The sequence below is a fragment of the Aedes aegypti genome, chromosome 2, assembly GCF_002204515.2.
Source record: "Aedes aegypti strain LVP_AGWG chromosome 2, AaegL5.0 Primary Assembly, whole genome shotgun sequence".
Taxonomy (NCBI): domain Eukaryota; kingdom Metazoa; phylum Arthropoda; class Insecta; order Diptera; family Culicidae; genus Aedes; species Aedes aegypti.
In genome coordinates, this window is record NC_035108.1 from 112,620,605 (window position 1) to 112,643,148 (window position 22,544).

At 36.1% G+C, this 22,544-nt stretch overlaps 2 protein-coding genes across 3 annotated transcripts in view; one reads left to right on the forward strand and one right to left on the reverse strand.

Moving 5' to 3' along the window:
* Positions 1 to 22,544, forward strand: part of LOC5571700 (kinesin-like protein KIF18A) — a 39,659-nt gene that overhangs the window by 10,180 nt on the left and 6,935 nt on the right. For both annotated transcript variants that reach the window (XM_021842003.1, XM_001659794.2), the window contains exon 2: positions 4,869 to 6,185. In XM_021842003.1, the coding sequence (XP_021697695.1) occupies positions 4,869 to 6,185 (1,317 nt within the window). The remainder of the gene's footprint in view (positions 1 to 4,868; positions 6,186 to 22,544) is intronic.
* Positions 19,407 to 20,377, reverse strand: LOC5571701 (ribosome-recycling factor, mitochondrial). The gene has a single exon (XM_001659793.2). It carries the CDS (start codon positions 20,261 to 20,263, stop codon positions 19,487 to 19,489), a length of 777 nt encoding a protein of 258 aa, XP_001659843.2. The 5' UTR covers positions 20,264 to 20,377; the 3' UTR covers positions 19,407 to 19,486.

The window sequence follows — 22,544 nt, forward strand, 5'->3', positions numbered from 1 at the left end:
AAGCTTCAATTTGACATGATGACGTCGATGTTCGTGCAACATCCCTACAGACGGTACGATCGGTTCGTCGAACATTTGGCTCCGCCCACCGGTGGTTTGAGCAAAATCAAACTCGTTTGATTTTGGCCGATCGATTCGTCAACCGTCAAATTGGTTTCACAAACTGTCAAATTGGTTCGTCAAACAGCATCACACACGGTCAAACATAGCACCAACATGAGCATCAATCTGGGGGGTACGGTTGAGGTACGCTAAAGCATTTAAATTACGACTTACCTATGCGCCAAAGCTAGGTAATCGACCATAAAAGCGCATAAGCTCTGAAACGGCCAAGAAAGAGTTCTCCTAAGGTCAAGTAAAGTTGGAATCTCCGGAGAAAGTATGGGAAAGAATGAGTCGCGGCTGAAGCTGAACTTGAGCGAGCATTCTACATAGACCGTGGCACTCCCGATTTATTTCGAAGTTAAGAAATAGTTAACGGGTTAACGGTTTCTAGTATTTTTTATCAGTGTCCTTTAAAATCATTGGTTTGCTGGAGAGATTTTCAGTTTTTTTTTCTAACAATTTAGGTGATTTCTTTTCAGGAATAGGAATCTTATGGATCTTATAGGATCTTATGAAACATTATTGAAATCCTTGAACAATCTCTGAAAGAGTACTTAGGGACTCCTGAATATTTCCTTGATGCTTGATAGCCTTCTTTTAAGTTTCATAGCATGAGATTTTTGCAGAAATCCTAACAAAAATTTAGACGATAATTGACTTTTGAGTTACTTGAAAGTTCTCTAAAAAGTCACTGAAAAAATAGTTATCTGAGGATTGCTAATAAAATGTTAAGTTAATTGTATAAAAGATTAGTTAATTGTATAAAAGATGTCGATTTCTCTTGACATTCTAAGCATATTTCTAGCGGTTGGTGGAAAACTAAGCTGAAAGGATTTTAGCAATTAGCTTGGGAGAGCTAGGTGGTTTTCTACTGAAATCCTAGACAGATTCATCAAGTGTTCCTGTTCGGTGGTTGCCTTGTGATATTTGGTGAAGCTTTGTTATGATACTTCCTTGGTCCTTATCAGATTCCTGAAGAGATTTTGTACAGATTAATGCACATTTACAGCGAATTCTTCCGGCCATTTTTAGTCCCTCCCCTTGGATATGCGACCCTGCCGGGACGGGAGGGCATAATCCATTAGCCCATATGATGGAAACCAAAGGCAGAGCCGCACGCACATCATTTTTGTCAATATCTCTGCCATTTTTCAACCGATTTTAATAGTTTAAAGCTTTTTTGAGCGCAAATAATGGCGCGTACATGATTGGTTTGAGATTTCACAGATTAAGGTAAGTTCAGGTGTACCCAAACTTTTGCACGATACACCATACTGAGGGATGAACCCAAACTCTTGCACGATGACTTGACTGACCGTTTCATTGATTTTGAATACTTTCCAGATTTTTCCGCCAAAATTTCGTGAGGTCTCTTCAAAAAATATAAGATTACGATTCTAATGACACTTTGATTCAAAATTTTGGTCGATCCAATGCTGAGGAAATTAGATATGGTTTTTCAGTGTGTTTTTTGAAAAATGTCACAACTTTAAGTAAAAATTTAGTATACAAAATTCAAAAAATGTTTTTGGAAAAATACATACGAAGTAAGAATAACTCTTTGCCTCTCGAATGCGGCTTAAAGAGTTTCAATTGGACGTGTAATCGCAGAGATATGGATAGAACACTTTTGTATGTTTTTTGGGGGGTGAACCCAAACTTTTGCACGGGAGTGTATCTAGGGCGATCTACTAAAATTCTGAACTGACTTATTAAGAACTCCGTTTGGTGGATTTCAGAGGTTTTTGTTTATCTTGATTCTTGATGAAACCTTGTCTGGATTACTAGTTTGACTATTCTTTGATCTATGACAATGTTGTTATAAAAGCCCAGACGAGATGTTGTATAGATTTCGTCAGATTCACAGCGCATACATCGAATCATCCACGCCAAATTTCAAGGCTAGATCTTTGATGAATAAATAAATAGCGAGGTCTTTAGGTATTCTTGGCAAGTTTTTTGTTAATCTTTTGAGATTATTGACCAAATCCTTTGAAGATTGCTGAGAAGATAAACTAGGATTTATGTCAAAAATGTTGACCAGCTTCAAGAATAACAATAAAATAAGGTACCGTGGGGTAAGTGGATACAGAAAAATCAATAGTTAGCTTCATTGTTATGTACTGCTAACGTGAATAATGTAACTCAAACATTTTTTCTGTGGATAACAAATAAGGGACTATTATACTTCAAATTGTCATTTATTCCGGTTTTTCTGATTGTTATGTATTGAGTATGAGAGACTTAAAAATTTGCGCCAAATGATCCACTTGTCCCACCATGGTGGGGTAGGGGAAAAAGGGGCAGTTTGGCCACCTTAAGAAAAAGTCAATTAAAGTGCTGAAAATATTAGGGAAACTTTGGGTTTTTGCGTGATTTCCAACAATTCTTAGATCAATACACTAGATCTGTATGATTTCCGTTGTCTTATAATATTCCCGAATGAATGAGAAATTTTTCAAAATTTGTATCTTTTTTAGACGATTTTTTACCGATGGGGTGAAATGAGCACCCTATATTTGGTTGTAAAATTATCTCAGATATTCTAAAAAATCAATTATTTTTTTCACCACACTTGAAAGTTACTAGTAGTTATAAACACTCCGTGCAAAAAGATTGAATTTTAAAAATCATTCTAACACTCAAATTTTATAATTCTGAAATGTTGGAATTTGAAAGAGCCATTCGGGGCAATATGGGCAGTTTTTTCGAACTTCATTTATTTATTTTTCTTAGAGTTTAGAACACTGACTTCTAGGATGTCTATTGCTTCATTTCCTTGTCAGCTTTAGGGTTGCATGTTATTTCAGATGAAATTTCAAGAATTTGTGCAGTTTTCAAGGGTGCTCATTCCACCCCATTGGCCAAACCGCCCCGACTACCCCTAAGTGGATCACCATTAAAAAACATCTGTTCTCGAAACAAATGTAGTGTGATTATGTTTGATAAGAATCATATAACCCTCGTTTTTGTTATTAGTGCTAGTAATGTTACATTTAAATACTTTAAAATTAAAAAGTATCTTTATTTAATCAAAATATAATCAAAAGTATGTATATATTAGCTCATACTAATTTGAACAAAAAAAAATACATTGTAAGTAGAAAAATTTGTGGAAAATGCATCTATTTATACGCATAAGTTATTCAGAAGTATTGTAAGATAATTCCTAACGATATTTTCGAAAAACACTCTTGGTTTAAAAATATTAGTTACATTTACTTTTGAATAACAAACTGAAATCGTTCTATTTTATTTATGAATATATGTGTATCATTTGTCTAGAACAATATATATGGTCAAATAAGGTACGATACTATGCTTTCGATTGGAAAATTAGTATATTTTGCTCTTTTACAACTCAACTTAGATAAACCACGCAAAGTTCGTGTGAATTTTGAAATTATTATTCTTTTTATATTTTTTTATGCCAGAAAGGTTAAAAAAAAACTTTTAGGTGGATTAATTCAATTTTTCTATGGTCAATTTGACAAATTCAAGCTGGGAATGGAACAAAATAAAGGAAAACAACATTTGCGGATATTAAAGCTTATTAAAATTCTCGTAAGCAGTCTGCCAACGCCACCCCATTAAAAAGTAGGGGTAAGTGTACCATGTCCAATATATTTGTATTTATTTATAAAAAATAACATATTTTTCATTGTGATTCATTCAATTAGAACTGAAATGCTCACCATGTGTCTAAAAAAAATAATAGAATTCGTTTTTAGACAGAGGTACAATGGATTTTTGATTGATAGAAAACAATTTTCAAACTAATTACTTTTTGCGTCTAACAAGTTTGCTTGTGTTAGTGTACGTGTTGTAGTACCGTAATCCGGGGTAACATTGATCAATTTTTTTAATATTTCTTAAATATTTCGTTTGAAAATGCAAATGTTGCAAATTTTATATTTTTAAAACAAGTACTGCCACCCATAGCTCGTGACTATATACTGCATTTTGTTTTTTGAAAGACTTAAGCATGTTTAAAAAAATGTTTTAAGTGAATTTTTGATTTAGCTGATATGGGGTAACATTGATCACCTATGTAAACAATGTTCGGTAATATTGGAAATGTCGTTGCTTACTTAAATCATGGCCCCCGAAACCGAATATGAAGGCCATACGCTTACAAGTCATTTACTTTTTAAGTAATTTTAAAATTAATAACACCACGAACCACGGAATACGCCTTAAAGTAGGCAATTACCTAAGCGAATTCTATATTCTTTACAGTAATTCGTTAATGTTGCATAATTGAGCATACTTATGAAAGTTTTGACAACGGAATCGTGTTCGGCGATGCCATTTTTAGTAAGAATCACATTTTCCTAGCTCGTATCGTTTGCAGAACTTATGTGAGACGTGAATGTTCGGTTGCGTCATTCTTACCCATTGAAATAATTGCAATGCTCTTAACTTAAAAAAAAAAAAAACAATAAATGAATATATGAGTAATGACTCTTTTGAATTTCATCATTTTAGAAAGCTTTAGATGCTTTGCCCTACGATTTGCAAGCGCTTAACGAGATATTGTTTTATGAACTGGACTATTTCTAGGTTCGCTATTCTAACTATTTCATAAGATTCATTCTATTAGGTTCACTGAAAATCAATGGAGTTCCAAGGGGAAAAGAGTGTTAATTGTAACTGTTTTCGGATTTCAGGGAATACTGAAATTTTTTTTGCATTGTACATTATTATTTGCAAATTGAATAGTGACATTCAATAAAATTTTGTCTAATCTCATATCTACACAGGTTCTCGACCACACCACCCTGATGTTTGACCCGGACGAGGACGAGGATGAGTTTTTCTTCCACGGGATGAAACAGACCCACCGGGACATCACAAAACGGGTCAAGAAAAAACTCACCATGGAGTACGACGAAGTGTTCGACGCCGAGGCTAACAACGAGGCCATCTTCGAAACGTGCACCAAACCGTTGGTCCAATCCGTGATGGATGGCTACAACTGTTCGGTGTTCGTGTACGGAGCGACCGGGGCGGGAAAAACTTTCACCATGCTGGGCAACGAGGAATGCCGGGGAATTACGTTTCTGACGATGAAGGAACTTTTCCGACAGATCGACAGCTTGAGCACCTCGCGAAAGTTTGACATCGGCATATCCTATTTGGAGGTTTATAATGAGCTCGTGATGAACCTGCTGACCAAAACCGGTCCTTTGAAACTCCGAGAGGACTCCAGTGGCGTGGTGGTCAGTGGATTGATCCTGAAGCAGATTCACAATGCCGAAGAGCTGCTGGATTTGTTGGCCCTGGGCAATCAAAATCGAACGCAACATCCAACGGATGCGAATGCCGAGAGCAGTCGAAGTCACGCAATCTTCCAGGTGCACATAAGAATGGTGGACAAGAGTACGGGTCAGAAGCGAACTGTAAAACTGTCTATGATTGATCTCGCTGGAAGCGAACGGGCGGCTAGCACGAAAGGAATCGGAATTAGGTTCAAAGAGGGCGCCAATATCAACAAAAGCTTGTTGGCTTTGGGCAATTGCATCAATAAGCTAGCTGACGGCCTCAAACACATTCCCTATCGAGATTCGAATCTCACTCGTATTCTCAAGGACAGTTTGGGAGGAAATTGCCAAACGTTAATGATCGCGAATGTGTCCCCTTCCTCGCTAACCTACGACGATACGTACAACACACTGAAATATGCATCCCGAGCGAAGAAGATCCGAACGACCCTCAGGCAGAACATCATTCCAACCAATGTGCCGAAGGAGTTCCTCGTCAAGAAGGTCAACGAGCAAGCAGCCGAGATCGATCGGTTGAAGGCACGGTTGAAAGATTTGGAGGAACAGAAAACTGCTGCCGTTGCTGCTGTGGCAGCTGCCAAATCGGCCTCAACCGGGTTCTCTGTGCCAAGCGAGGCCCTGCTCAATACATGGCGCTCGAGGATTGACCAGTGCTATGCGACCGTCAAGAAAGCCCAGGAGCATTACTTTAATCTACAGAGCAAGGAGAAAATTTTGAACCTTCGATCCAAGCTGAAGGCCCAAGTGGAAAGTATCAAGAAAATTGTCACACTGGATGGAAAACACCTGAACGCGGTAAGTTTTTAGAGACTTAATTTTAGAAAGGGTAATCCGTTTATGGTGAAATTTGAATGAATCCAACAATTATTTTCAATTCCATTTGGGGGCCTAAACAACAGAGCAAAATTTTGGCGGTTTTATCTACGATGTGCATATCGCGATTTTAATTGATACGGGAATTTTAACTGGAAAACCTGACTGTTTTGTATTTTTGTTATTTACCCAATTTTTCTAATTTTGGAACACAAAATCCCTCCCCTTGGTTATGCGACCTTGCCGCGATGGGATGGCATAATCCATTAGCCCATATTATGGAAACCAGTGGCGCGGGAAGTGGGTAGGACAGGTAGGACATGTACTACGCACGAAAACACCTGGGTAGGACAGGGTTGTCCTACCCACGATTCAAAAGTACATGCATACAAGGGATATTCACATTTTTTAATACGTATGATAATAAAAGATGATCCAATGAATGATCCTTAAAACAGAACTGGTAGTCGATTTCATTTTGGAGGCTTGGTCTCTTTTTTAATGCAAGTCTCTAAAAAGTTTCAATTTTTCATGGAAGGTGTTAACCAAAATGGTCTCTAAAGTATATTTTTCCTCATTTTGCTTGCATTGAATCCTGATCCAACATTGTACATGCTCCAAAGAAATCTTCAGACTCTATAACGGGTTCAACAGGCTCTTCAAGAGCTTCGTCTCGGATTCCCCGAGAAAAAGCTTCAGGAACTATCATAGTGATTTTATTCAGAATACTTTCAGGGTCTCTTACAGGGATCTCTCCAGAAATTCTTCAAAAGATTTATTTACGCATTCTTCCAGAAATTCATCCAGCAATTTTTTAAAGGACGCTTAGAAGAATTTGCTCCAGGAAATCCTTCAGAACTCTAAAGCTTCTACCTCAGATATTATTTTTGCATAGCTTTTTTCCATAGAATTTATTACAGATATTTTAACTAATCCTTCAATCGAATTCTCCAGTAGTTACTCTAGGCGATCTTCCAATGATTTCTACAGTATTTCTTCCGAGGAATTCAACAAAGATTTATTCCAGTGTGTTTGAAAAAAAGCTTGATGATTTTTTTTTTTTTTCAAGAAACCCTGCGAGAATACCTCTGCCTGTTCATGACGATTCCTTCAAAAATTCATCAACGTTTTCTCCCAGAAATCCATTTTTTTTCTAGGAATTGTCCAGCATTTCATCCAAGTATTACTCATGTCGTTCTTCCAAAAAATTTTCAAATACCATGCAATTTTTAAAAAGTTTAAAAGTTTGTTCTAATTTCCACACCAGTTTGCACAACAGCAATTTTTTTTGTCAATAATTCCGATCATTCCTACACAAATTTCTGTGAAGATTCTGTCCAATGTTTTTCGAGTAATTCTTCCAGAAAATCCTGTAGAATACTATTCCGAGATTTGATTGATTTTTGTTCGATTACATTAAGAAATTGTATAGAAAATCTTCTTGAAGGATTCAGGAGTTATTGCAACGATCCTTGTTCATTAAGGATTAACTTACAAAAGTTTTATTTACTAGGATTTCCTTAGAAATAGTTCTTAGATTTATTTTGCAGAAACATATCCCTTGCATTTCCCTGGAGATATTCCTGGAACAACGCCACAAAAAAATATAAGGCCTACTTGAAAAAATCTCAAATAATTACTAGAGATTTTTTGTAGGAATCTTAGACGAAATCTAGAGCGATTACTGAAGGTGTATAAAACCGAATACACAATATTGAGGGAAAACGCTAGAATTTTCTGATTTATTATTAATTATTTGAATTTTAGAAGATGTTTTGACCGCGAATCTTGGAGAATGTCCCAGGAAAAGCGATGGAGGAATCGCTGGATAAAATCTTTGAAGAGTTAGGAATTTCACAATGAACTCACAAAATGTACTCATATAGAAGTTTCAATTTTCAATCACTAGAACGTTTGAAAACAGTAGTATTCCCTCAACTCAACTCAAAACCGACCAAAATGTCACTTATAGCGCTTAAGCCCCTCAAAAATAGTAAACTTCAATTCCAAGTCCAGGGTTTATTTTTTCTTTGCTTCACTGTGCACACAATATTTACCAACGTTTGTCCTACCCTGGTAGGGAGGCACCGATACTACACACGAAATATAGAACAACGTTTGTTTGAATTGCAAGATAACTCCAGCTTGCCAACAACAATCAAGGCAGGCTTGGAGAAAACCGCTAGTTTTCTTTTGTTGTGTACTTTCGATCTTTGCTGACAAACATGGAAAAAGTGCCACAGTTTTCTATGCACTAAATATGAATTTTCATTGGAAAAAGTAAAACTATGCGTTTTTCAATGCTTCATATTCAATCAGTTGAAAGGTGCTCACGTGACATTACTTGCATTATGTGCATGAATTGATTTTCATTCAATTTTTGTCACTTTTGATGAAATGCGAAATTGTGTTTCAATCAGTTACGCGCTTTTTCCATGTTAGTCCAATGTTTGAGATCTGGGCTCACAGTGACAGTTCGTGACAGCGGAATCCCGGCTCACTATGACGTACCGAAATTTTGTATTGGTTTCTCCCTCCCAGGTCCTACCCATGGTTTCGAACGTGGACGCGCCTCTGATGGAAACCAAAGGCGTAACCTGTAGTACCTGTAGGCATTTTTTGCTTAAAGCCGCGTCATAATTCATATGGCATAGACGCAATAATATCTCGGATGTGATCCAATGGACATTCTGCGTCATTGATAGAATTGATGCCCATTTCAAATAATTAATCTATTCGAAGTTGACATTAATACTATTGGTGACGTTCAGTTTGCCTTTTGCTAGGTATTTGGGAATAATGTGGATTTTTAGCTCATTATATTTATTATTTATTTTTCCAAATGATTGTCACAAACGTTAGCACATTAAGTAGTAGGGGGAGATCCCCCAGTGCCGGACAGCACCCAATACCGGACAAAGTCGAAACATTGAGAAATCATGGTCCAATCAAGAAGGTGTATTAGTAGAAAAGAAAGCTATTATGGAGACTAATGTTTGCGTAGAATAACACATCCTTGAAATATGCATGCCTTTTTAAAAAAGTAGAAAAGTTTGAAAATCTTTAAAAAATTGACGTATCCCCTTAATTTTGAGCCTATTTAGTAATTATTTTGAATATGAAAAAATACTTTGGATCACGCAAGCATGATCGAACATAATCCTAATATGATAGTATGAATGTATTTTGTACCATAATCGAACTAAATATGGACAAATTACAATTTTCGTTAAGCACCTTCTGTCCCTCAGTTTCGGACAGCTTGATTTGTTATATGATATCTTTGTAATTATTGCGTCAGTGTCTCAAAATACTTTCATTTTTCATGGGTTCCGTCTATCATGGTATCAAACATGCAATAAAATTAGTAAGAATTAACATTCAGAACAACATCGTAAAATGTGCTATTTTTCATCATATATGGAAGATGTTTTTGATAGGCATCTAGCAAAATAATAAAAACTCAAATTATACTTGTAAATGATGCAAATGCATTGAATTGGTAATTATAAACCATTCCTATAGTGTACACATTCAATGATGTTCAAATTTTCAGATTTCGAGGCATTTCTAGATCGTGTCCGGTATTGGGTGCCACCTTTCAAGATCGATCAATTTGGTACTTAAATACATCATCAAAATGTAATGTCAAAATTCATGTTTATATTTTCAAATTTATTTTTGTACACTATAAAAATGATAATATTTATCACAAATGGGTAACACGAGCCCATAAAATCAATATTTTTCGAAATATGAATTTAGTGGCTTAAGTGTCCGGTACTGGGGGATCTCCCCCTATTTACACAGCCATGACAAACTTGAACTAAAGTTGCACACACAAGCAAACAAAAATAATGTTAGAATGTAATCGCCTGGTGCCAACACACGGTATTAGGGCACGGTTGCTTATGTGTTCCAAATACCGTGTTTCAGTTATACCGTGACATGCTCTATTCAGTCTTCAAAATTGCCTTTGCATTGCGTTGCTTTGATTCATAAAACAAGGAGAAAGAGAATGCACGATCCTTATTTTTCAATCCAAAAAGGCTTTGATTTGATCCTATCATTTCGGTGAAAATACTGCATCATTTTTCAGAATCATTTGTGGCTCATTCAACAAGGTTGACTATGCTGCAGATGGGTAACAAACATTGTTGGTAGGCCTAGCAACCAATACTGTTTATTTTTTCATCGCTATTTCACTAAGTACGCGTCAATGGTTTACAAATGAAGTTATTTCTCAAAATAGTAATCGATCTTGTGTAAACAGAGTGATTCATCTAAGACATCTAAATATCCAGAATTCAACTAATCTAGGGTTGTTGCTTTACGCTGTTGTTAAGTATCAGTTGAATTTGTTCATGTGTCGTAAATAGACTTTCATGTAATCTTTCAGTTTCAGCTGTCTTTTCTGGAGAAAATGGCATGATCAAATATGCTGCTCATGACATTGGCGTTATGCTCGAACAGAAACACCATCTCCGTAGCCGCTGTTGGAGGCATGGATCATATCACGTAGCCCAAACATTCTTGCCACGTTTAGAACAAGGCTCTATGCAACGGACTCTGATCTCTGACACACTGTTATTCAAAACTCCACAATATTTATCCTATTTTTATGGCAATAAAAAATCCCTTGATATGCCCTGGGCTTGGGATTATATTTTCCAGGGAGCGATGAGTTTTGATGATTGATCGCTGTTGTTAGTAGCTTTGATTAGATATTGGGTGAATTTCAAAACAATGGCAACCTTTTTATTACAAAATTTAGATTTTGTCTTCTGACCTAAAGATTCTGGTTAAACTACTGCATAGTACGGCTATCACTCATCAAAATTACTTTCACTTCGGGAAAATATAATTTCAAACTGGCGAGAAGATTACAAACTGAGGGTGGGTTAGGAGCACAGTCAGACCCTTGAATGTGCAATGTGGGGTAGTAATTGGGAATGCCATTGACGGTTTGTAATCTTCTTCGAGGTTTTCGAAAACCAACAGGGCGCGTGCACCGGGTTGCGGATAGGAGCAAAGGGAGATCAATAGCATCTACTTAAAATAATAGAGCAAAAAGCCGTTCCATGATTAGGTAATGTTTAGCGATCTTCTATGGTGTTCTAGTACTATAAAATTCTTCACTCACTGGGAATTCTGGCCTTGATAATATCAATAGGGATAAAAACATAAAATAATACCTAATACTCGATAAGTAAAATGTAGCTTCAATGTAGTCATAAATGAAATAAAATCAATTTTCTATACTTGACAAGGTTTTGAAGACAATCAATGAGTGAAAGAACTACCTATTAGAAAAGCCACATCAGCTAAGGCTATACATATACAAATGTTGGTCATAGGGTCATGGCGAGCATTCGGTATGTATGTCTATGACTGATTCTGATCTAATAGGGGCACTAGAAGACCACGCGGACAATTTCGAAACAAATTATTTCTATACATCGGTCTTATGATCCGAAAGGCTCAGCTATGCTGTAATGTCATTTTTTAAGCTATTCATTAGTGCTGTTTAATTGTTTATTATTCTAACAAAACTACATAATTAACTCATTACTAATCACTGTTCCTAATTCTCTCTTTCTCACCTTCTTATCTGTTGCATGATTATGATCATTACTAATATAATGCATGAGCATGCACAATAAGAATAATTTCAGAATTGTAAGCAGTCAATGGATAACTGGATAGAATAGCTTCGAAAAAGATGCTCAAAACAGAATAATTCTGGTCAGGGAAGTATGAACCACATGAGTAAGTAACACATTTCATTTTAATAATATCAATTTTTTTTTTTTTATATAAATCAGCACCGCCAATCAGTGAACTGAATTATAATTTTATATCTGTACATAAAAAAAAAAGATAAAGTTTGTAAAGTTGTCACCATCGATTGAATTTCGTTCTTTATAGTAATGTTCAATCATTATCAAAAGCTCCTAAAGCGTCGCATCGGGCCATCAGCAGTTCTTAGCATCACTCTCATATTGTTATTACTTTGTTGTTTATTAAATTTCTATAAAGCGATCAGCTCATTCTTTCTTACTTGTACAATTGTTTGAAATTTTAATAAATCAAACCAAGCTTCAAAACTCAAATTAAATTGCTCTCAGCACATTTACAATTTGCAGCATTAATCGCATTACTGTGTCAAGTCTTCTCCAATTTCCTATACCCTACCCCAACCCTTCCTATCATTTCCGATGGTGTTCAAGTGGTCCGCATAGACTATTACGGCCATTACCAATCCCTGCCCCCGGCTTTGGACTGACTTGCGCTCTCATTGCCCCACCAAACGCTGCAAAATGAAAATGAATGAAAATAAAAAATCCCTTGATATGTCTGAAAAAGATCTAACACATTAAAAATCATGGAAAACGTTTTTTTGACATACCGTGTTGATTCGAAGTGTCCGGATGCTTCGAATTCCGGACACCGGCCTTAAATCACCCAAAAAATATTTTTTCGACATTTTAATGCATGGGGTATGAAGAAAACATTTGAATTATGGATTCTAGTAGAAAAACATTGGAATTTGATCCAAAAACACCAGGAAAAAGGCCAATGTCCGACTTTCGAAGCGTCCGGCAGTTCGATACAGCACCCCAAATTGAACAAACGTATCAAAAGTTCCCCTTTCAAAGTCCATTTCACCCGATAAGCAAGTTCTGTTATGACCGGATGGTCAAGTTTGACTATTTTTCATAGATATTGCTCATAGAAATAGCTATATAACGATTTATGTTACTAAAATATGTAGTTTTGACTAATGATAGTAATACCAAATTCTTCTTCTCCTTCTGTTCTCCTTGGTATTACGTCCTCACTAGAACAGAGTCTGCCTATCAGGTTAGTGTTCTAAGAGCACTTCTACAGTTATGAACTGGAAACGTTCTTTGTCAAAGTTAACATTTTCAGCCTTCGTATATTGCAGGCAAGGTTTTATTCCCGTATTCTTGTTAAGGTTCGAATTCACTTCCGATCAAAAATCATTTCGCATTCCCGTTTACGTCATATGGGGCATGGATTGGAACGAATAAGATTCGATTGAAAGCTGTTTACAAGAAAAAGGGTGATAATCTAAGCGAGATTCTACGCCCAGGAACGTCAAGGAAATTGACAGGAGGCTCGATCCCTGACATCTTCAGCTGAAAACCGTTATTGTACACTGCCATTTATTTTCTATGCTTACCGTGGTCTAGAGTATGTAGTTTGCTTTGAAATGATTTGAATCAATGATGCATTATTTTTGATCAAGTGAGCACAGGAGCAACCAAATGCAAAAAGCGCAAATCCATTGTGAAGCATTGATTTTTTCAAAGCATGCTTTTCAAAGTATCTGTGCAGCAATGATGATCTTTGAAGACTGGCTCTATTACCGTGAGGTTAAAAAAATCAAGTTACAATCAATCAGATAAAAATAACGTATGATTATTTTCAAGTCATTTATGTTTTATATAGTAGACCGTTTTATATACTTTGCATAAAAAATATGATTTGAACATTTTTGAAAATTTTAACCATAGTTACAGTTGATGTTGTTAAACATATCAGTGTTCCAAATACCGTGCATCTGACCCCGACTGTTGAGTCACATTTTGAAACATCTATCAATTAAACGAACGAAGGGCATCAAAAATAAAACTTTTGTATTAAAGATCGTATTGAGGTTTGCATGATTGATGCGGGAAATAAAATATATATTTCACTTCGCCATTTTGGAATCATAACTGAAACACGGTATTTGGAACACATAAGCAACCGTGCCCTAATACCGTGTATTGGCACCAGGCGATTACATTCTAACATTATTTTTGCTTGTTTGTGTGTGCAACTTTAGTTCAAGTTTGTCATGGCTTTCTAAATACCGTAAAACGGGGTAACTTTGATAGTTTTTTCGAAGAAAACTTCAATATTTATGCATGCTGTTTCAAAGAATTACAATTTATATTTTTAAAACAAGTACTGACATCCTAGCAATCGATTGCACTTGATAGATTGCCAAAAGATTTATTCTGAATGGATATATAATTTTTCATATAATCGAAAGTCGGTTTTCTGTTTTGGGGTAACTTTGATAATGGAGTATAAATCGAACAAGATTGAATGAATTACGGAACATTTATAGGGCGTTGCATACCTCTAGGCGTTTAACGCTATATGGAAATTTCTGACTTAGATTACAAAAATGGTCCCAGTTTGTAAAAATGGTTTTCGCTAAGAGATTTGAGACCGAATTCATGTTCTACTATAACTAGGCTATCATGGGTAAGTGACGAACTCATTATGATTTTATCAAATAGTGGTCGTAGAACAGATTGTTTGTAAGCGTTGCAAAAATGCTAAAATCTTGTAAATTTTTAATATTTGCATAAAAATCCTCAAATGCACTTGATTCCAACGAAAATAGCTTTGACATAAAGTGTCATAATAAAACTCTTTACTATAGCATTCGTTTTTCTTAACTAATTGACAGAAACTTCGTTATTTCGTTTAGTATGTTGGGGGTCTCGCACTATCAAAGTTACCCGCATTATCAAAGTTACCCCGTTTTACGGTACTACTTAATGTGCTAACGTTTGTGACAATCATTTAGAAAAATAAATAATATAATATGCTAGAAATCCACATAATTCCCAAATACACAGTATTAGGCAGCACACGGAATTAGAGCAGGTCACGGTAATTCCAAAATGGCGAAGTGAAATATATATTTTATTTCCCGAATCAATCATGCAAACTTCAATACGTTGTTTGATACAAAAGTTTTATTTTTGATGCGCTTCGTTCGGTTCAATTGAGAGATGTTTCAAAATGTGACCCGGCAGTCGGGGTCAGATGCACGGTATTTGGAACAAAGGTATGTTTAACAACAACAACTGTAACTATGGATAAAATTTTCAAAATGGTTCAAATCATATTTTTTATGCAAAGTATATAAAACGGTCTACTATCTAAAACTTGAAAATAATCATACATAATTTTTATCTGATCGATTGAAACTTGAGTTTTTTTAACCTCACGGTAATAGAGCATGTCACCGTACCTAACTCATCAAATGCAATGGTCTGAACTTTTCTGGAAATCGACAGGGAAAATCAGGGAATTCCATTCTTAAAATTAATCGACACTCTGAAAAAAAAGAAAAGAAAAAAAACTACAAACAGTAGGTTTTTATATACCGTAAAGTGCCGTAATTCAGCGCAGTTAAGGAATAAAATGATTCAAATTATTAACTAAAAAAAAGTATTGCATCAATTAAAAAGCTTTATGAGTGGATCGCTAGCAAATCCATTTTAGATTGTGGGAAAAATATAAACTAGACTGTATTTATAATTTAAAATTGAGATTTTTTTGAAATAGTTCACTTGTAGAAATTGCCTAATTCCGCGCACTTTTAAAACGCTTTTCCATATTCCGCGCAGAAGAGCGCCTAATTCCGCGCACTCGCGAAGCAATCAAATTAACATTAATTTTAATGTAAGGCAGAATTCATTCATTACGTAACGCTGAAATAGAAAATTTACAACCCCCTCCACCCTCCATAATACTTTTTGTATGAAAAAAGGTAAATTTTTGTATGAGCCGTTTAGTTTTATTTCTTATATTTTTATGACCATCACATGAAACAAAGATAAACATTTGTTATGGTCTTTTCATTAACGTGGCATTGATACTTGTGAATTTCGTATAGGGGAATGTGGGGCAGTTTGGAGACCTTAAGGAAATTCGATAAAAGTGCAGAAAATATTATAGAATTATCAGTTCTTTGTACTATTTCCAACAATGTTTAGATCCGCACGATTTCCGTTGTCCTATAAAGTTCACGAATGAATGAATGATTTTTCAAAATTTGTAATTTTTCGTGTCGATTTTTTATCGATGGGATGATATGAGCAACCTATTTTAGATTGTGAAATTATCTCATAGAATCATGTAATTTAATTATTTTGTTCACTCAACTGGAAAGTAATTAGTGTTTAAAAACACTCTTTACAAAAAGATTAAATTTAAATGTAACAATCAATCATCAACATTCTTCCATCAGTGCACCACACTGAAAAATGATAAGTTTACACAACGTAAATTTGAAAACGTTAGCCGCTATACAATTGAAATCGACAAATAGAATCATACTGTGGACATTTTTTGTGTATTTACTCAAATTACCTTACTTTTTGAACTCGTGAGCGGACTACTGGAACATGAGCGGATACTGGTAAATACGTTGATGGTATTTCGAGTATAATTTATTCATTTTTCTATTACTTTAGAAAACTAACTTATAACATACATATTCCTTAATTTCCTTGCCAGCTTTGGAGTTGCATTTTACTTCAGTTGAAATTTCAAAAATTTATGCAGTTTTCAAGAGGTGCTCATTCCAATCCATTGGCGAAACCGCCCCGACTACCCCTATACTGCCCCTCTTTGCACAACAGTCCCATGTTGGAAAACGACAAACTGAGAAAAAGACGATTGAAATGTGAAAACAATTTCATTCCATTTTGAGTCTCTATTTGGCCTGAAATGTGTTAAATTTCTACATATCACTATTTGTTGAGTACACGAACAAACCTAATAAATTTTCTTTTGAATTCAAGTTGAAAATTTGCCTTAAAATGCAGAAAAATCGTAGCGAGACTGTTATGCGATTATACACAATATAATATACCAATGTATTTGCATATCAGTCCCATCATGTTCATCGACTCGTTCGACAGCTACTAAAACATTCATTGTTATTGAAGTACTGGTTGTTTCATTTGCTATTTATGTTCTTTGGCCGTAAAAAAATAGTTATTACAGTGAAACCTCCATGAGTCGATATTGAAGAAACCATCGACTCATGGAAATATCGAGTCATGGAACAGCAATTCTTTGGAATGCTGCTTCTAGGGACCATCATAGTAACCATGAAATTATGTTTTTAGTATGGTTCCATGAGTCGATATCGAGTCATGGAACATCGACTCATGGAGGTATCACTGTATAATACAGTCAACTCTCCGTAACTCGATGTTAAGGCGACTATCGAGTTAGAGAAATATCGTATTAAAGAACACAACATCAGGGTAACTTTGGTTAAAGGGACCATCGAGGTATCCATGAAAACCCACATTTACTACACGTTCTATAACTCTATATCGAGATACGGAATAGCGAGTTACGGATAGTATACTGTATGTCCATGGTTCAATCATCAGATAAAAAAACATAGGATTGAATACTTTCTCAAAACACACGTCATGATGTGGAATGCGCTTACAGTCATGAGTCCCAGTCATGAGAGACCCAGATGATCATCTTTTGGATAATGCGGAAATGAAATACGATGGAAATGATTCGAGGTGTTCCAAAACAACCTGGTTCAGGACGAATCAAGCTAATCCACAAAATTTAAATGCAAAATGTAGAATGAACTTTATTTTTTTTTGTTTTTGTTCCTCATTTATTTTTATTCCCCTCGTACCACCCAAATGGTTAAGTACGGACATAAAAGAAGATTAATATTTGTATAAGCCTTATCTAAAATGAAAATCTTTAATGTATCGTAATTGAAAATACATAATTATGTGTGATATCCACTAATTTAAAAATATTATCGAAACAACGTGAATACATAACATTTACAATGCCGTAATCAAGTGTGTATTAAATACAGTCAAACCTCCATGAGTCGATATATGAAGGGACCATAGACTCATGGAAACATCGAGTCTTGGAACAGAAATGCTTTGGAATGCTGTTTGAGCGAATCATCATAGTTACCATGAAATTTTGTTTAAGTATGGTTCCATGAGTCAATATTAAGACATAGAACATCGACTCATGGAGATTTCACTGTATAATTGGTTTCCCTTTACTTCGTTACACATAAGTGAACAACTAGTAGTACCGAGAGACCGTATGTAGTACTAGAAGTGGTACCCATTCTGAGCCCGACCACTATACGGTCTTTGATGTGACTGTTATGCGAATATTTTCAAGATGGGACAACACAAGTGGGGTTTGTTTTTGTACAAGTTAGGAACAAAGGCTACTTTTTTAGCAGTTTTTATCGATCTTCTGACGATGTTGAGTTGATTTATGTAAAAAACGCAAATCGGTCAAAAATCGACATGGGACTGTTATGCGATTATGGGCAGTATAGGTATTTGTATTCTGCATTGTTCATACAACACAAGAACCAGTTCGCATTATTGCTTGGAATCGATATGTCTTAAAAAATTCAATCAATTGTATCCGCTAATGCCACGGGTACCTGAAACTTAAATCTGTTAAGCAAACTAGAAACCTCAGAAGATCCATAAAGTTTATCCATAAATTACGTCTCACAAAATATGGCCATTTGCAATCTCTCTTCCCCGTATATCATACTTTTTGTTATTTGTGGTTCACAATGTTAAGTAAATTTTGTGTGCACAGATGTATAGATTCTCTCCTCTTGTGGTATATTGTTCAGACAACAATTTTAAAATTTTTATGGGCTTTGGTCAAACTTTTCCTCTCACCATGAATGACCACGTGGTTTCTGGACGGTCGCTTTTAGTTTCCCTGTAAGTGAGCTTTCCCGAGATTCTGCTTGCCCGTGAAACGTATTTATGCATGAAGACACTTTTCATTGAAATAGTTAGATGTGAAGACGAATATAGCATGTTTAACTTGTTTATTGTTCAGCGAAGAACAGTGCGCGGAATTAGGGCATTATAAAAAAAAAAACGTGACCTAATTCCGCGCATTACTTTTTGGGATGAGACTCAATAAGTATGCTAATATTTGATAAGGTTTCATAGAGGCATCATGAAACATATCTGTAGCAAGTAGTTCCATAGAAAATTGCATAAAAAATAAAACATTTTCAATAAAAAAATCGCTTTTGTTTTTGTCCTACAGTCTTAGCACGGACGCTAAGGAAATTAGAAAAATGGCGTCAACTTCGACGGGCCTCAACTGATTATTTTTTTTACGCCGCGAAAAAATGCCTTATTTGCTTTTATTGATGATTCGAACTTATTCTAAATAGTAGTAGCATCAAATGGCATTGAAAGTTGTTGCAATATTGATGTGTATTTCCATATATAAATCGTTTTGTATGAAATGCGCGGAATTAGGCAATGCACTGAATTAGGGCACTTTACGGTACTTAACATTTCATACAATTTTCAATGAACAGATACGCCTAAATTTTGCTCAGTTGCGGTAAGTTTGAGGTTTAACTTTATTTCGAACACAACATTACCTATACACATCATTCGATTTAATATCTACTTATCGCCTAACAGTTCCGCCTGTTTAGTTTCCAACATTTTCTCCGCCTCTTTGATGTATCCGTTGGCAATGGCCGTCACCTGGGTCTGCACCTGGAAGCTCAAATCCTCGGAAATGTTTGCCTGCTTTTTGACCTGTTTGATCGTTTTGTTCTGGATGTCCTTGATCGCGTCCCGGCACTTGACGAACAGTGTCTTGGCGTTCTTGGCCAAGCCTTCGCGATGCTCACGGGTCACTTTCGGCACCGGAATGAAGAGCGTTGTTCCGTCCTGTTGGGGGTTAAGATTCATGCCGCTTTTCTGAATGGCTTGTAGCACGGCTGGGATCGTTTGCGGAAAAGAGACCAAATTCACCACAACCGTTTTGGGATTCTTCCGGACCACCTGGGCCAATTCCTGCAGCTGGTAGTCCTTTCCCTCATAGGACACTTTGAGCGTTTCGATTGCTCCGGTGGCCGAACGAAGGGACAAGTTTTTGATGTAGTCTTCCTTCATGGTTTCCAGCGTTTTCTCCATGTGAGTTCGCAGACTTTCGATGTCGATTACTTCGGCCAGCTGTTCCTCATTGATGTGAACTTTGGCGGCGCCCTTGTTTTCCTTTTTCCGGTCCTTGTTATGCTTGCTGCGGATTTGCTGCTGTTGGAAAGCGACAATCGAAGGCTGCAACAGTTTCGGTGCTACTGTTTGTACAGTTGGCCTCAGTTGCATAGCACATTCTGCAGTATGTGCGATAAATGCACGCAACAGCACTCGTGCGTTACTAATTCGTATCATTTTGCTTGGATTATTTGAAAATTACGCACTTTTAACATAGGATTGAACGTTCTGATCTACAGGATTCGATAGGAAAACAATAACAGATGATGCCCTCTCTGCTGACATAACATAGCGCACATAACCTCTCTTTTCGGTCTTGGTCAATTTTTGAATTTCTTCGTCAAGCTGAGTGAAAGTTTCGTTCAAAAGCTTCTTGGTGACACGGAGAGAACTGTGAAATAATATTTAACAAAAAATCGAAAAATCAAAATAGTACATAGTTTACGGAACAAGTTGCAGAATAATGATTTTTACAGCACGAGTCGTAAATTTACCCTACGAGGCTTGTCGAGTAGGATAATTACGACGAGTGCTGTAAAAATCGAGTTCTGCAACGTGTTACGTACACAATGTTTTGCCATTTCTCATCGCATTCTCATTCTCATCGCTATATAAAAACGTATCATTCAGTGAATGGAATAAACCATTAATGTACAATATAACGTATTGGATACAATACAGCGCATTGTAATTAGATGTCGAAGCAACATCATTCTTGTATGAATTTACAATTCAAAAACAACATAATATATTGTAACAGAACACTGTATTGTTTTTCATCAACATGTTTTTCATCACACGTATCTGTCATGCAACGGCCTACTTTGCTGCACTGAAGTATGCCGTTGTTCAGTAAACCACTATTTTGCAATTTCGTAGAAGACCCTCAAGTGGTATCAGAAATTATATCGGAATAAATAATAGAGAAAGAAAACTATAGAGGACGAATGTCGCTGCTGTTCCCTTTGTTCTCGCTCAGAAACATGTCGGGTACATACACTGATAGGCAAAATAAAGTGCCCACCTTACCAGTTTTCTCTCATTGATTTGGTTCAAATTAAAGTTAACACACTTAAATCTTTTTTGATATTTTATTTTTGATATTCTTTTAAAGTTGCACTTACGAAATTTTGATAAAAAAAAAGAATTTTACTCAAAGAAAAAGAAAATCAATTTGCATTGAAAAAAAAATAGTGATAAAAAAATGCCCACTTTCTTCTTGGCCCCAGAAAAGATGATTTAAGAAAAATAAAAATCAATTTAAAAGTTAATGTGTCCTCCTTTGGCCTTAAGGACTTGCTGGAGACGCTTTGCCATGCTTTTCACCAGGTTTTGTAGGTGTTGTGGATCTAGTTCTTCCCAGGCGCGCTCCAAGGCTTCAAAATAATTATTTTTGTTGGTAACACCAGTTTTGTCAACCCTGGCATCGATAATCGCCCACAAATTCTCGATGGGGTTGAGGTCTGGGCTTTGTGGAGGCCATTCCAGCGGTTTAATCCGACAAGACCGGAAGAAAGACTTGGTCTTCTTGGCAGTATGCTTCGGGTCGTTGTTCTAGAGAAATATGAATTTCTCGTCAAAGCCCGTCTGGATCAGCGAAACCTCCAGATTTTCCCGCAAGATGTTAATGTAGGAATCTGCCGTCATTATTCCGTCGATTTTCACGAGGCTTCCTACTCCGCTCCATGAAAAACACCCCCAGACCATCACATTCGGGGCAATATGGGCCGCCTAAGGAAAACGTCATGAAATGTATAGAAAAACAGCAAAAAATAAGGTTTAAATGCAAGTGAGTTGTACTATAAAATGTTATCTTCCATGTTACGTCGATAATTAATGTTAACATCAACTTGCAAATTATGTCAGGATCTTTTTGGAAAACCATGTTTTTCTACGTGGTCACCAACCATATGGGGCATTATGGGCCACCCTACGGGGCAGTATGAGCCACCTCATTCAATCGAATGATTTTTATTTAAAACAGTATAGAGAAGATTTAGTGGTGAAAAGTACACTATTGGAAAGAAAATTGTATTAGCTTTGCTTGAAATAATTGATTCTAGCGGCTTATTTTTTAAAGATGCATAATACATAGTAAACAGACCATGTTATACTAGTATTAAATTGCGATACTTGGTTCAACGTATTTTCTAGCAAAGTGTTCCACTTGTAATGGTGCATAAAGATGGCTAGGGTAACGGTCGTATTTTGGACCCCCTAAGGAAGTGATTTTCGTTTTGTGTCCCAATTAATTAATTGCACAGCGTAACCAAGTCAAAGAACATGTCAAAATGTAGAGAAAAACTTCCTCTACGAGATAAAAATACCCAAACGGTCATGTAGGATCCAAAAAAAGACGAAAATAATTGAATTGTGAAGCAATGTTTTTCATTATTTTGGACACACCAATACATTTTGGACCCCCGGCATTTTTTTATCGTTTGGCGACAAAGTCCAT